The sequence below is a fragment of the Ylistrum balloti genome, unplaced genomic scaffold (assembly GCF_031769215.1).
Source record: "Ylistrum balloti isolate Yb309-2 unplaced genomic scaffold, AGI_CSIRO_Ybal_v1 Utg370226, whole genome shotgun sequence".
Taxonomy (NCBI): Eukaryota; Metazoa; Mollusca; class Bivalvia; order Pectinida; family Pectinidae; genus Ylistrum; species Ylistrum balloti.
In genome coordinates, this window is record NW_026782188.1 from 936837 (window position 1) to 951163 (window position 14327).

Here is a 14327-nt window from a genome sequence, read left to right on the forward strand (position 1 = left end):
TCGTCAACTTAATCACCAACTCAACCCGTCTGTAAAAGACAATGTCCTGAACACAGACAGGATCTAAATGTTGCTTCTAGTTTTTTGAGAATTCTACATTTGAAAATAAACACTGCTCCTATTCATGTCCCTTGCATATTTGGCTACATTTTCTATTTACATATGGTGAATGGTGACATTTAAAAAACAATTGTTTCCAATTTTGTTTGCATTGAAAATGATTTGAGAGCTGTAATCATCATTACAGTTTTGTAGACAAATCTGGGTATATAGACGATTCCTTTGGTAGGAAAACTCCAGCAGGTTCACGCTGGACATGCAATCCATCCAACTTACTGCCAGTAAATCCAGCGTTGGAGTAGGCAAAGTTGTTGTAGCCTGGATTGCTGAAGGGTTCTCCGGTAGCCACACTGTCAGATTCACCGCTACTACTGGAGTAATTGTCGTACTCGGGTGACAGACCATCATTCTGCTCTCTCACAAAACTCATGAAAACCTATAATAAATAATTTTAAAAATTCAAATCCAAGAATCTTAATGTTTATGAAATATGATTAATCAGCTGATCGTATAATAACTGGAGGTAAAAAGATAAACATCTGTCTGAGTAAAAATGATATAGGAGCATTTAGTTACGGTATATTCTATCTTATGGATACGACAGAAACTGAACAAAACAAAACTCAGTTATATAAAGAAACACCAATTCCTAGAGGCATGTCTATTTCACCAGTTAAACTACTTACATTGTCAAGCGTAGTCTGTGAAACAGAGTAGTGAGTAATGCTGTAGGTGTCCTTAGCGGCTTCAAGGCGCTCCAGGATATTGGCCACAGACAGATTAGAATGAGGAATGTCGAGCTGGAGGATGCCATGGTGTTGATCCTGGCAAAAGAAACTTGTATAAACATACTGTGTGTAATGTGCATGGTTTTCACAGGAACAAACCTTCATTGATGGAAACCAGATACAACGGTCATGTACCAAACAATCTGTTGTCTGTACTACAATGTAGGGTAACAAACAATCTGTTGTCTATACTACAATGTAGGGTACCAAACCATCTGTTGTCAGTACTACAATGTAGGGTACCAGATACAACTGTCATGTACCAAACCATCTGTTGTCTGTACTACAATGTAGGTTACCAAACAATCTGTTGTCAGTACTACAATGTAGGATACCAAACCATCTGTTGTCTATACTACAATGTAGGGTACCAAACCATCTGTTGTCAGTACTACAATGTAGGGTACCAAACAATCTGTTGTCTGTACTACAATGTAGGGTACCAAACAATCTGTTGTCAGTACTATAATGTAGGGTACCAGATACAACTGTCATGTACCAAACCATCTGTTGTCTGTACTACAATGTAGGGTACCAAACCATCTGTTGTCAGTACTACAATGTAGGGTACCAAACAATCTGTTGTCTGTACTACAATGTAGGGTACCAAACAATCTGTTGTCTGTACTACAATGTAGGGTACCAGATACAACTGTCATGTACCAAACAATCTGTTGTCTGTACTACAATGTAGGGTACCAGATACAACTGTCATGTACCAAACCATCTGTTGTCTGTACTACAATGTAGGGTACCAAACCATCTGTTGTCAGTACTACAATGTAGGGTACCAAACAATCTGTTGTCTGTACTACAATGTAGGGTACCAAACAATCTGTTGTCTGTACTACAATGTAGGGTACCAGATACAACTGTCATGTACCAAACAATCTGTTGTCTGTACTACAATGTAGGGTACCAGATACAACTGTCATGTACCAAACAATCTGTTGTCTGTACTACAATGTAGGGTACCAGATACAACTGTCATGTACCAAACAATCTGTTGTCTGTACTACAATGTAGGGTACCAAACCATCTGTTGTCAGTACTACAATGTAGGGTACCAAACAATCTGTTGTCAGTACTACAATGTAGGGTACCAGATACAACTGTCATGTACCAAACAATCTGTTGTCTGTACTACAATGTAGGGTACCAAACAATCTGTTGTCTGTACTACAATGTAGGGTACCAGATACAACTGTCATGTACCAAACAATCTGTTGTCTGTACTACAATGTAGGGTACCAGATACAACTGTCATGTACCAAACAATCTGTTGTCTGTACTACAATGTAGGGTACCAGATACAACTGTCATGTACCAAACAATCTGTTGTCTGTACTACAATGTAGGGTACCAAACCATCTGTTGTCAGTACTACAATGTAGGGTACCAAACAATCTGTTGTCAGTACTACAATGTAGGGTACCAGATACAACTGTCATGTACCAAACAATCTGTTGTCTGTACTACAATGTAGGGTACCAGATACAACTGTCATGTACCAAACCATCTGTTGTCTGTACTACAATGTAGGGTACCAAACCATCTGTTGTCAGTACTACAATGTAGGGTACCAAACAATCTGTTGTCTGTACTACAATGTAGGGTACCAAACAATCTGTTGTCTGTACTACAATGTAGGGTACCAGATACAACTGTCATGTACCAAACAATCTGTTGTCTGTACTACAATGTAGGGTACCAGATACAACTGTCATGTACCAAACAATCTGTTGTCTGTACTACAATGTAGGGTACCAAACCATCTGTTGTCTGTACTACAATGTAGGGTACCAGATACAACTGTCATGTACCAAACAATCTGTTGTCTGTACTACAATGTAGGGTACCAGATACAACTGTCATGTACCAAACAATATCTGTTGTCTGTACTACAATGTAGGGTACCAGATACAACTGTCATGTACCAAACAATCTGTTGTCTGTACTACAATGTAGGGTACCAGATACAACTGTCATGTACCAAACAATCTGTTGTCTGTACTACAATGTAGGGTACCAGATACAACTGTCATGTACCAAACAATCTGTTGTCTGTACTACAATGTAGGGTACCAGATACAACTGTCATGTACCAAACAATCTGTTGTCTGTACTACAATGTAGGGTACCAGATACAACTGTCATGTACCAAACAATCTGTTGTACTACCAGATACAACTGTCATGTACCAAACAATGTATGGGTACCAGATACAACTGTCATGTACCAAACAATCTGTTGTCTGTACTACAATGTAGGGTACCAGATACAACTGTCATGTACCAAACAATCTGTTGTCTATACTACAATGTAGGGTACCAGATACAAATGTCATGTACCAAACAATCTGTTGTCTGTACTACAATGTAGGGTACCAAACCATCTGTTGTCTGTACTACAATGTAGGGTACCAAACCATCTGTTGTCTGTACTACAATGTAGGGTACCAAACCATCTGTTGTCTGTACTACAATGTAGGGTACCAAACAATCTGTTGTCTGTACTACAATGTAGGGTACCAGATACAACTGTCATGTATCAAACAATCTGTTGTCTGTACTACAATGTAGGGTACCAAACCATCTGTTGTCTGTACTACAATGTAGGGTACCAAACCATCTGTTGTCTGTACTACAATGTAGGGTACCAGATACAACTGTCATGTACCAAACCATCTGTTGTCTGTACTACAATGTAGGGTACCAAACCATCTGTTGTCTGTACTACAATGTAGGGTACCAAACAATCTGTTGCTGTACTACAATGTAGGGTACCAAACAATTTGTTGTCAGTACTACAATGTAGGGTACCAAACAATCTGTTGTCAGTACTACAATGTAGGGTACCAGATACAACTGTCATGTACCAAACAATCTGTTGTCTGTACTACAATGTAGGGTACCAAACAATCTGTTGTCAGTACTACAATGTAGGGTACCAGATACAACTGTCATGTACCAAACAATCTGTTGTCTGTACTACAATGTAGGGTACCAAACCATCTGTTGTCAGTACTACAATGTAGGGTACCAAACAATCTGTTGTCTGTACTACAATGTAGGGTACCAAACCATCTGTTGTCTGTACTACAATGTAGGGTACCAAACCATCTGTTGTCTGTACTACAATGTAGGGTACCAAACCATCTGTTGTCAGTACTACAATGTAGGGTACCAAACAATCTGTTGTCTGTACTACAATGTAGGGTACCAAACAATCTGTTGTCAGTACTACAATGTAGGGTACCAGATACAACTGTCATGTACCAAACAATCTGTTGTCTGTACTACAATGTAGGGTACCAGATACAACTGTCATGTACCAAACAATCTGTTGTCTGTACTACAATGTAGGGTACCAGATACAACTGTCATGTACCAAACAATCTGTTGTCTGTACTACAATGTAGGGTACCAGATACAACTGTCATGTACCAAACAATCTGTTGTCTGTACTACAATGTAGGGTACCAGATACAACTGTCATGTACCAAACAATCTGTTGTCTATACTACAATGTAGGGTACCAAACCATCTGTTGTCTGTACTACAATGTAGGGTACCAAACAATCTGTTGTCTGTACTACAATGTAGGGTACCAAACCATCTGTTGTCTGTACTACAATGTAGGGTACCAAACCATCTGTTGTCTGTACTACAATGTAGGGTACCAAACAATCTGTTGTCAGTACCACAATGTAGGGTACCAAACAATCTGTTGTCTGCACTACAATGTAGGGTACCAAACCATCTGTTGTCTGTACTACAATGTAGGGTTCCAAACCATCTGTTGTCTGTACTACAATGTAGGGTACCAAACCATCTGTTGTCAGTACCACAATGTAGGGTACCAAACCATCTGTTGTCTGTACCACAATGTAGGGTACCAAACAATCTGTTGTCTGTACTACAATGTAGGGTACCAAACCATCTGTTGTCTGTACTACAATGTAGGGTACCAAACCATCTGTTGTCTGTACTACAATGTAGGGTACCAAACAATCTGTTGTCAGTACCACAATGTAGGGTACCAAACAATCTGTTGTCAGTACCACAATGTAGGGTACCAAACCATCTGTTGTCTGTACTACAATGTAGGGTACCAAACAATCTGTTGTCAGTACCACAATGTAGGGTACCAGATACAACTGTCATGTACCAAACCATCTGTTGTCTGTACTACAATGTAGGGTACCAAACAATCTGTTGTCTCTATACCTACATGAAGCAACGTCATTTATGTAAAAATTCTCTCAAATAAAAACAGAAATTAGTGATTACTGTTAAATTAGATAAACATGTAGCCCAATAGAAGATAATGCCATCTTAGATCTGATTATTACATTTTTACAGCTAGGGATTTTCTGATCACTGAAGAAATAAGTAAACATTCTGAATTACAGAAATGAAAAATAAGATTTATCCCCCAGTTGGGTTTTCACAATTTAACTGTAACATTATAAATAGAAGAATGATGTACCATCTCAATCCTGTGTATGAAACTATAAGATTAAACAGGAAGTGCTGAATATTTCCCAAGAAAATTATGAAAACAAAAACAAAAATTAAATACATATATAGGGTTTTAATAACAAGAAAGTTCTTTCTGAGAAGAAGCAATGAATTGTAGAACAAGGTAAAGTACAACATTGTGGTACAAGGTAAAGTACAACATTGTGGTACAAGGTAAAGTACAACATTGTGGTACAAGGTAAAGTACAACATTGTGGTACAAGGTAAAGTACAACATTGTGGTACAAGGTAAAGTACAACATTGTGGTACAAGGTAAAGCACAACATTGTGGTACAAGGTAAAGTACAACATTGTGGTACAAGGTAAAGTACAACATTGTGGTACAAGGTAAAGCACAACATTGTGGTACAAAGTAAAGTACAACGTTGTGGTATGTGTACCAAGTATAACACAATGGAAGCAAAAAGACTTCTACAATTTTCGTTATGGATCTCAATAAGATATATAACTCCCAGGAAAAAGTATGAAAAATAAATATGTGTGCACAACTACCTCAGCATAGAAATTGGTTGATTTGGTAAGAAGTTTACTTCAGATGGCCTTCCATGTACAAATGGATGGACATACAGACAAAACCAAAGTACTCTAGGAATCTACCATGCACAAGATCATCCCAATGTCTGATGATGGGGACAAGGAGAGAAATAGAACTGAGGAAACATTGCCCAGAAGACAAGTGTATCCTCTAACTAAAGATTTAGAATTTCCTGACAGTCATGTCACGACTAGACAACACTGGGGTCTAAACGTCAATCTTACCCTCACTTTTACACTCTGAGCGAATCGATGAGACTCACACTGCTTCTGAAGAAGTGAGCCCAATACCAGGTAAGTAACAGACATACACAAGTTCAAAACATGTCAGAAAAAATCATGATTTTTTTATTAACAACCACAATGTTAAACTTGAACAAGAAAATGTCTGAAGCATGAATGTCTCCTCTTTCCAGCTAATCAATATTATTGTTAGACAAAACCCAATTTGATGTTGACCATGGAGCCCTAAAACTTGGGCAACACTTTATGCTTCTTAAAGACGTAATGACAGTAAAAGTATTAACCACAAGTTTAGACCCATAAAGACACTTCAAGGTAAAAAATCAGCATCATAAAGATATAAGTGACCAAGAAAAGGACTTCAATATACAGGCAAACTAGTCCTGACCAGTTCCTAACTGAGGGAAGAAAGAAGACAATAATAATTCCATGAAGTTTATCACTTACAAGTCACAAAGAACACAATATTAGTTCTACATGTGTGGACAAGTCAGCATCCAGCAATAATGGTTATAAAGTATGTGTGAAAGGAATCTGATTCCAAGATAACATATTTAGTGATAGGGACTGTTGTATTTACAGAATGGAAGGCAGGTGAGAAACATAATTATTTAAACAATCATATACATGTATATAATTTGACACGAATTTCATTGGTTGCACAAATATCACAAAACTGGTGAAACCTGAAAGCAGCTTGTGGGCCTATAAAGTAAGAGTATCTCTTCCACAGCTTTGTCATACTTACTCTGATGATGGAGCCTGGGAATGAAGACTGTGTAAATGTTGACAGAGCCATCATATTGGTAGACAGCCCGTTGGTGAACAGTGTCACTGTATATCCATCTCCGTATCTGAAGGCAAAACCAGTAGATTGAGAAATGATACACCTGGTCTATTTCAGGAAGGATACAATATTTAAAAGTGGTTTTAACCACGAGATACACACCAGTAAACCAGTAAAAATATCAGTTATATCTGTACCTGTTGAATACTTACTTGTTCTTTAGGACCTGGGGAGAACCCAGACAACGGAACTCTCCATTAACCATGATGGCAAGTCTGGTACACATGGCATCACATTCCTCCATACTACAATAATACAACAGTGATTTACATCATCAAACTTAAAATCAACATTTTTTGTAAACAATCATTATAAACTTCAGGCAAACTTTTACTAGTGTTCCTACTTCTAACAACTGAATGTTTTAAATCATACTTATATTAACATCTAAAAATTATACAAAAAATCTGAAATAGGATGTTCCTTCTAATCCTAACATTAGGATGTTCCTTCTAATCCTAATATTAGGATGTTCCTTCTAATCCTAACATTAGGATGTTCCTTCTAATCCTAATATTAGGATGTTCCTTCTAATCCTAACATTAGGATGTTCCTTCTAATCCTAACATTAGGATGTTCCTTCTAATCCTAACATTAGGATGTTCCTTCTAATCCTAACATTAGGTGATTAATCTTTATCCTACATTTTTAACATTAGAATGTTCGGACTTAAGCTAACATTACGATGGTCCTACTTATCCTAACATTAGGATGGTCCTACCTGTGAGATGTGAGGACCACTGCCTGCTGATTCTTTACACAGGTCATCAGACAGTTCCACACCAGTCGCTTAGCAACAGGATCCATACCAGTGGTTGGCTCATCCTGTTTATGAACATCACACAATTAACATATATGTCCTAATCTACTTAAGCTTAAATAAACAAATCCTTTCTCCATACTCAGACTATTTACATGTAACATTTTGTTCCAACTTTGAATTCTATCTTTTAATGATAAATTTTAGTATTGTTGAAACTATACTTGATAAAAGTGTTTTGCTCTTACCAGGAAAACCACTTGAGGGTCACCTAGTAAAGCGATAGCAATGGACAGCTTTCTCTTCATTCCTCCACTGTATGTATGAACGGTACGGTCAGCGAAGTCCAGGCCCAGCCTGATCACTAGGTCCTCCACAATCTGTAGTATACAATCTGACATTGATATCTTTGTCACACTATATCCTACTTATCATAACATTTAAGTCATCTTCAGCAATTAATTTCTTCACTTTTTACTAAAGTCAATTTAAGTAAGGGATCATTTCATCATGACTTTATACTTATGCTTAAGCACACACATTGATGTAGTTCAGACTCCCATCCACACACCCCTCCCCCACCCCCTCCAATTACAAAAACTTGTTTCATCTTTCCTTCTCCCCCACATACAAAATACATACAGAATCTCTGTGATCAGAAGGCATGCCCCGAAGCTTGGCATGGCAGTGGAGAAGTTCTCTTCCTGTCAGGTACCCATCCAAAGCATCTTCCTGTGGACAATAACCCACTTCTTGTCCGATAGCTGGGTTGGCCCGTGTAACCCTGTAAAACACCCACACAATTTTAGGACAAAAATACACTGTAGTAAGCTTTTTTGAGCAAGAAAAACAAAAGTGATATTTCAGTTATTTTTTTTTAGGAACAAAATACAAGATGAAATACATCAACTGCCATCACTGTGTGCTTCATATAAACATCATATACATAGAACACATATTTACTGGAGTCAATGATAGCATCGCTGACAGGTAAGACATAGCAAAGTACAGAACAATATGTTACAGGTAAGACGTAACAAAGTACAGAACAATATGTTACAGGTAAGACATAGCAAAGTACAGAACAATATGTTACAGGTAAGACATAGCAAAGTACAGAACAATATGTTACAGGTAAGACATAGCAAAGTACAGAACAATATGTTACAGGTAAGACGTAACAAAGTACAGAACAATATGTTACAGGTAAGACGTAACAAAGTACAGAACAATATGTTACAGGTAAGACATAGCAAAGTACAGAACAATATGTTACAGGTAAGACATAGCAAAGTACAGAACAATATGTTACAGGTAAGACGTAACAAAGTACAGAACAATATGTTACAGGTAAGACATAGCAAAGTACAGAACAATATGTTACAGGTAAGACATAACAAAGTACAGAACAATTTGTTACAGGTAAGACGTAACAAAGTACAGAACAATATGTTACAGGTAAGACGTAACAAAGTACAGAACAATATGTTACAGGTAAGACATAGCAAAGTACAGAACAATATGTTACAGGTAAGACATAACAAAGTACAGAACAATATGTTACAGGTAAGACATAGCAAAGTACAGAACAATTTGTTACAGGTAAGACGTAACAAAGTACAGAACAATATGTTACAGGTAAGACGTAACAAAGTACAGAACAATATGTTACAGGTAAGACATAGCAAAGTACAGAACAATATGTTACAGGTAAGACATAGCAAAGTACAGAACAATATGTTACAGGTAAGACTTAACAAAAGGCATTACTAGCCCTGCAGTCATAAAAAATATACTACTTACCTGTTATGATTAACAGTGGCTGAACCCTCACTAGGGAGAACATCACCTGTCAACATTCTAAACGTTGTCGTTTTTCCTGCACCATTCGCTCCAAGAAGGCCAAAACACTGTAAAACAGATCATCATCAATAACCAGCTTTCAACCCAGAATGGGTTTTAAGTGTGGGGAGAGGTTTCAATGACACGAAACAGATATCTTTATGGGACTCCTGATTTCTACTCAGAGTTGTAATCTTGTCCCCGATATCACAAGTTGCAGACTATTCATTAAAATGAAGTCTTATCATTAAAATACCTTGCACTTTTTTTTTACTTATAGTGGTTAAGCTTGGATAGTATAACACCAGAATAGGTATATGGATTACATCCTCTAAATAAAATAAAGTGCACCTGTTAAACAGATCACTTATATTAAATGAACAACTACATTGAAAATGAGAAGTAGGAGAATGCATTTTTCCTTTAACATTTACCTCCCCTTTTGGTACACCAAATGACAGATGGTTGACGGCCAAGAAACTTTTGCGTCCTCTCTTATAGGCCTGTAATGATAGATATCATATGAACATCTCTGAAGTCTTGTACAACAGGACATACACCTTTGAAATGAAACTTTAGGTAAATATCAACAGAAATATGACAATCAGTATACTATTTATCCTGAAAATAAAAATGTTCTCCTTTCAATTTTACATGATCAAAGAACCTTCCTTCAGCTTCCGTGAAAATGATGATTTTGCCTCCCTTACCAATCTTTGATGAAGTCTCACAAATATTAAAGGAGTCTGACATTGTTTATAGCAGAAATATGAAGTCTGAAATCATATTTCAAAATTGTAAAGATTAATAGAGACATTCCCATAGTTACCTTGGACAAACTGCTGACCACAAGGGCATCATTGCGAGCTTGATGGGACAGGACACGCTGTTTCTCATTTCTAACCTCATTGCTTTCCTCAATTTCATCATCAATACTTTTCTTCACTCTGTAAACAATATCCAAAGTATGGAATTAAACAAAACCAGAATAGTATGTATGTCATGCAGTACTTTATGCCTAAAATTCCCATAATTAGGGAACACAAAATAAACTGAATTATTTCTGATACAGTAAGACAAGCTGCAGTACATACACACTATGGCAATATCATCATCGCTCAAACAGAGACAAACAGAAAACCTACCGTGCACGAGATGGACATCTTATTTCTGTGAAGAACAAGAGGATGAAAAAGGCAAATCCAGCAATAGCTAAAGCTATGTAGTTGTATGCCAACATGTCGTAGGAGAATGGACTGACGTAAGTGTCCTGTTTGAAGCGGGCCAGGATCTCGGCCTGAACCTGGTTAGAGGTTAGCTCTATCAGGCCATCACACAGCACATATGGTGGAAATATCAAGAACACACGTCGCACAATGTCGTACACATTCTTTATGCCCTGTAAAAATCATTCCATATATAAATCGTAGCATCCTAACAATCTAAGAGAAAGTTTGCAAATTTCAAAATTTTCTACCAGTACAGAATATTTCAAGGTAAAAATGCTACAGAGATTTGTTAAGATACATAAAAGCTGCTTACTGAAGATAAAAGAATAAAATGTCTGCATGATGAGCTCTTCTTTGAGTAAAAGGTAAAGTCAATATATATATACAAAGTTAACATTCATCAAAAACCATGGTCAAGACATCCTATATTTCACCTACCCAACATTATGTAGATTACCTACCTCCTGTGAGGAGAAGAAGTTGAGGACGAACACCAAGGACACGAGTAACACACCGATAAAGAGGTTGAGACAGAATAGGACCATGTACGCTGAGGTGGTTTCCTTAAACAACTTCACTGTGCAGTACATCCAGGGTAAAGTGGCCCATCTATAACAAACAAAATCATTATAAAGCTTCTGACTGTATTGTTATCCTTATTGTCATGACCCATATGACATCATCATCGTAACCCTGGTGATAGTGGCAGTATTCCATTGAATCGAAATGGCACAGCTTTGAAGGAAACATTTTTTACTACCCTACCATGCAATATCATATTTTCCTGAAAAGCTGTCATTCAAAATCAGCAATAAAAATGAATAAATTTGAGAAAATTAGTGCTGTATCATCACAGATTTCATGATATTTCACAAAGTTTGTTTATCGGACTTACCCGTACAGCAGTAGGAGAACAACCACACCAGCCAGATTTTCTCGTGCCCAGTAAGAATTCTGCCTGAAGATGGCCATCACAACTACTACGAGTCCAACAGTTAAGCAGAAAACCGCCTGAAACAGAAATCATATACATATATACAAGGCATATACCCTAAATAAAAAAACACCCAGAGATTAAGACACAATGTTACTGATACAGTATGGTAATGCAATTATTTTCTCCAGTAGTCAAAGTGGCTTATCTATACATATAAAACAAAATCTGCATCGCCATTGATATTATAACATACTTAGAGATGACAGTGTTTAGAAAGTGGTGACCAGGAACCTACCATATCCCAGAGAAGGGAGGTAAACCAGTAGAGAAAGTTTCCCACGCCACTGACGTGTTGCAGCTGTTTCTCTTTCTTACTGTGTTCACTGACAACATAACTAACAAAGCCAACAGGAATGGCAGTGAAAGCCAGCAAGAACACCATGGCAATACCGATGTCAGCTGCATTCTGGAGACTAAAACAGAAAAATGGAAACCACTGTATTTACATGTCTGTGTAGAACATAGCCATTGTACTATATCTGTTCTCAGTATGAGAAAGTTTTTAACTCTGAGGTAAAAGTTCAGCTTACAATCTCTTGGCAGGAAAAGTGCACAATGAAGACTTTAATATTCAATAAGAAATGAGCAATATTAATTGAAGTATAACTTATCAGCCATACTTACATGCTTTCCTGACTGAGTTGTTGTTTGGTTAGGAGGATGGGGTGATTATAGGCTGTAATACCGTATTCTGCAGGGTCACCTTGTGTGATCTTTGATCTCAGAATTGAGTTACTCAATGCATTTAAGTATCCTGGCAAAGCATGATGCCCCCTGTTGTTGAACCAGACTGTGGCCTTCATGTTAGATGTACTGTCAGAGGTGGTCTCAAAAGATATACCACCAAATCTGAAAATAAACCGAATATAAGTGAGAGAATGTAATGTTTACTCTGGAGAAACAGAAGTCGCTAAAGGGACATAAATCCAAAAAATGTTATCAAAATGAAAAATAAATCAAAGCACAACTGTCTTAGGCACTGACCAGTGTATCTAGTTTCATCAGCATTGGTTGAGAGAGTAAGCAGCTTTATCCAGAAAATCTTTACAAAATATCACATCATAACAAGGGATATAACTCACAAGAAAATTTTCAAATGCAGAATATGCCAGAGTCAGATTTAGGGATTGGTTAAATATACCAATATAATAAGGATAAAAAGCAAGCACCAATCTGTTGTTGAAGACCACTCTTTGACTTTCAAACTGGAAACAATTGTAAATTTGTGTAAATCTTAATCCCCCCTCCTTACACATGAAAAGACTTCAGTTACTACTGCAAATATATTTCTGGAAAAAAATGCATGCATATTTACATATAATTCATTATCTTCATAGGAAGTTTCAATGGAATCGGTACACCAGATTAGGAGGAGTTCTGTGAACAATATTTGTGGACGACATCTCGCCAGGGAGATTCTAGTTATACTCCCACCCTAAGTTCGTTAGAGGGGGTATAACACAGAGTATCCTATCAATATGGGGACTGTACCTTAGAAAGAAGACATCAATACACACCTGTTTTCCTTATGAGCTTCATATGTTTTCAGGAGATAGTCGGTGACATTATGTGTACCTAGGTTCTGGATGATGTCGGTGGTGTTAGTGACTACCTGTGGTACGGTGATTGAGTGGGCGTGGCTGTTACAGGTGTAGCGGTAATCAGAACACGTACATTGTGCTGCATCATACGTTGCCTGGTTACTGACGTTGCTGCTAAACACAGTTTGTCCTGCCTCACAAACAAATGGTGATCTGCCACAAAAAAACATCAGTACTATAGAGAGAAAAAATACCAGGACAGAATTAGTAAATTAAGATGTAGGGAAATTTATTGACACAAATATAGAGAATTATCCTAAAACCAATGCCAAGAACAGCCTTAAAATGTGGAAATAGGTATCTTTAACCGAAGACATAAAATGACATAAATAAACATTTTATAAAGAGATTCTTTTATCTCAATGAATAAAGCTGTCTTGAAAAATTTCTTTTCATAATATTAAAATGTAGTTCATAATGTGTCAAAATATATAAAATTGTCATACAAATACTTAGTTTGAAGAACGATAAGTCTTTACTTACCCATAATCCACACCTGGCATACAGGTCGTACTCATGCCGGGATTGGACCAGAGGTGATGGGATATCTTCTGACTTTGTGCAGTCTGGACAGAATCACTAGCACACGAAAGTGATAAAAAAGTAACATTATCATTCAGTGAACCGTTCTGCATTACATTACAGTCTAGTAATTGATTTCAATGTTTTAGTTCATAAGATCTTAGTGTCAGTCCTTATCGTTGGCCACACTAGTGTTGTGTGCATGATAAACAATCATTATTTAAACCTACGTTCCGATATCCTTCGAACAGTACTTGGAGTAGGTCATTCTATATACAATACAAATCGTTGTTTCATGGTACCCAGTCAGTTCGATTTTGACTTATCTGTTACTGTTTTGACTTATCTGTTATTATTTT

At 37.2% G+C, this 14327-nt stretch overlaps 1 protein-coding gene across 1 annotated transcript in view; it reads right to left on the reverse strand.

The window, feature by feature from the left end:
• Window positions 1-241: 241 nt before the first annotated feature.
• LOC132551915 (uncharacterized) overlaps window positions 242-14327 on the reverse strand; it is an 80027-nt gene continuing 65941 nt past the window's right edge. Inside the window, exons 74-90 of the mRNA XM_060216059.1 lie at window positions 13930-14025; window positions 13363-13599; window positions 12470-12694; window positions 12081-12258; window positions 11744-11859; window positions 11310-11457; window positions 10765-11018; window positions 10449-10566; window positions 10054-10122; window positions 9581-9687; window positions 8420-8561; window positions 8026-8157; window positions 7739-7842; window positions 7170-7262; window positions 6919-7024; window positions 747-884; window positions 242-496 (exon numbers count right to left, since the gene is read on the reverse strand). Coding sequence (XP_060072042.1) covers window positions 242-496; window positions 747-884; window positions 6919-7024; window positions 7170-7262; window positions 7739-7842; window positions 8026-8157; window positions 8420-8561; window positions 9581-9687; window positions 10054-10122; window positions 10449-10566; window positions 10765-11018; window positions 11310-11457; window positions 11744-11859; window positions 12081-12258; window positions 12470-12694; window positions 13363-13599; window positions 13930-14025 — 2518 coding nt within the window. The remainder of the gene's footprint in view (window positions 497-746; window positions 885-6918; window positions 7025-7169; window positions 7263-7738; window positions 7843-8025; window positions 8158-8419; window positions 8562-9580; window positions 9688-10053; window positions 10123-10448; window positions 10567-10764; window positions 11019-11309; window positions 11458-11743; window positions 11860-12080; window positions 12259-12469; window positions 12695-13362; window positions 13600-13929; window positions 14026-14327) is intronic.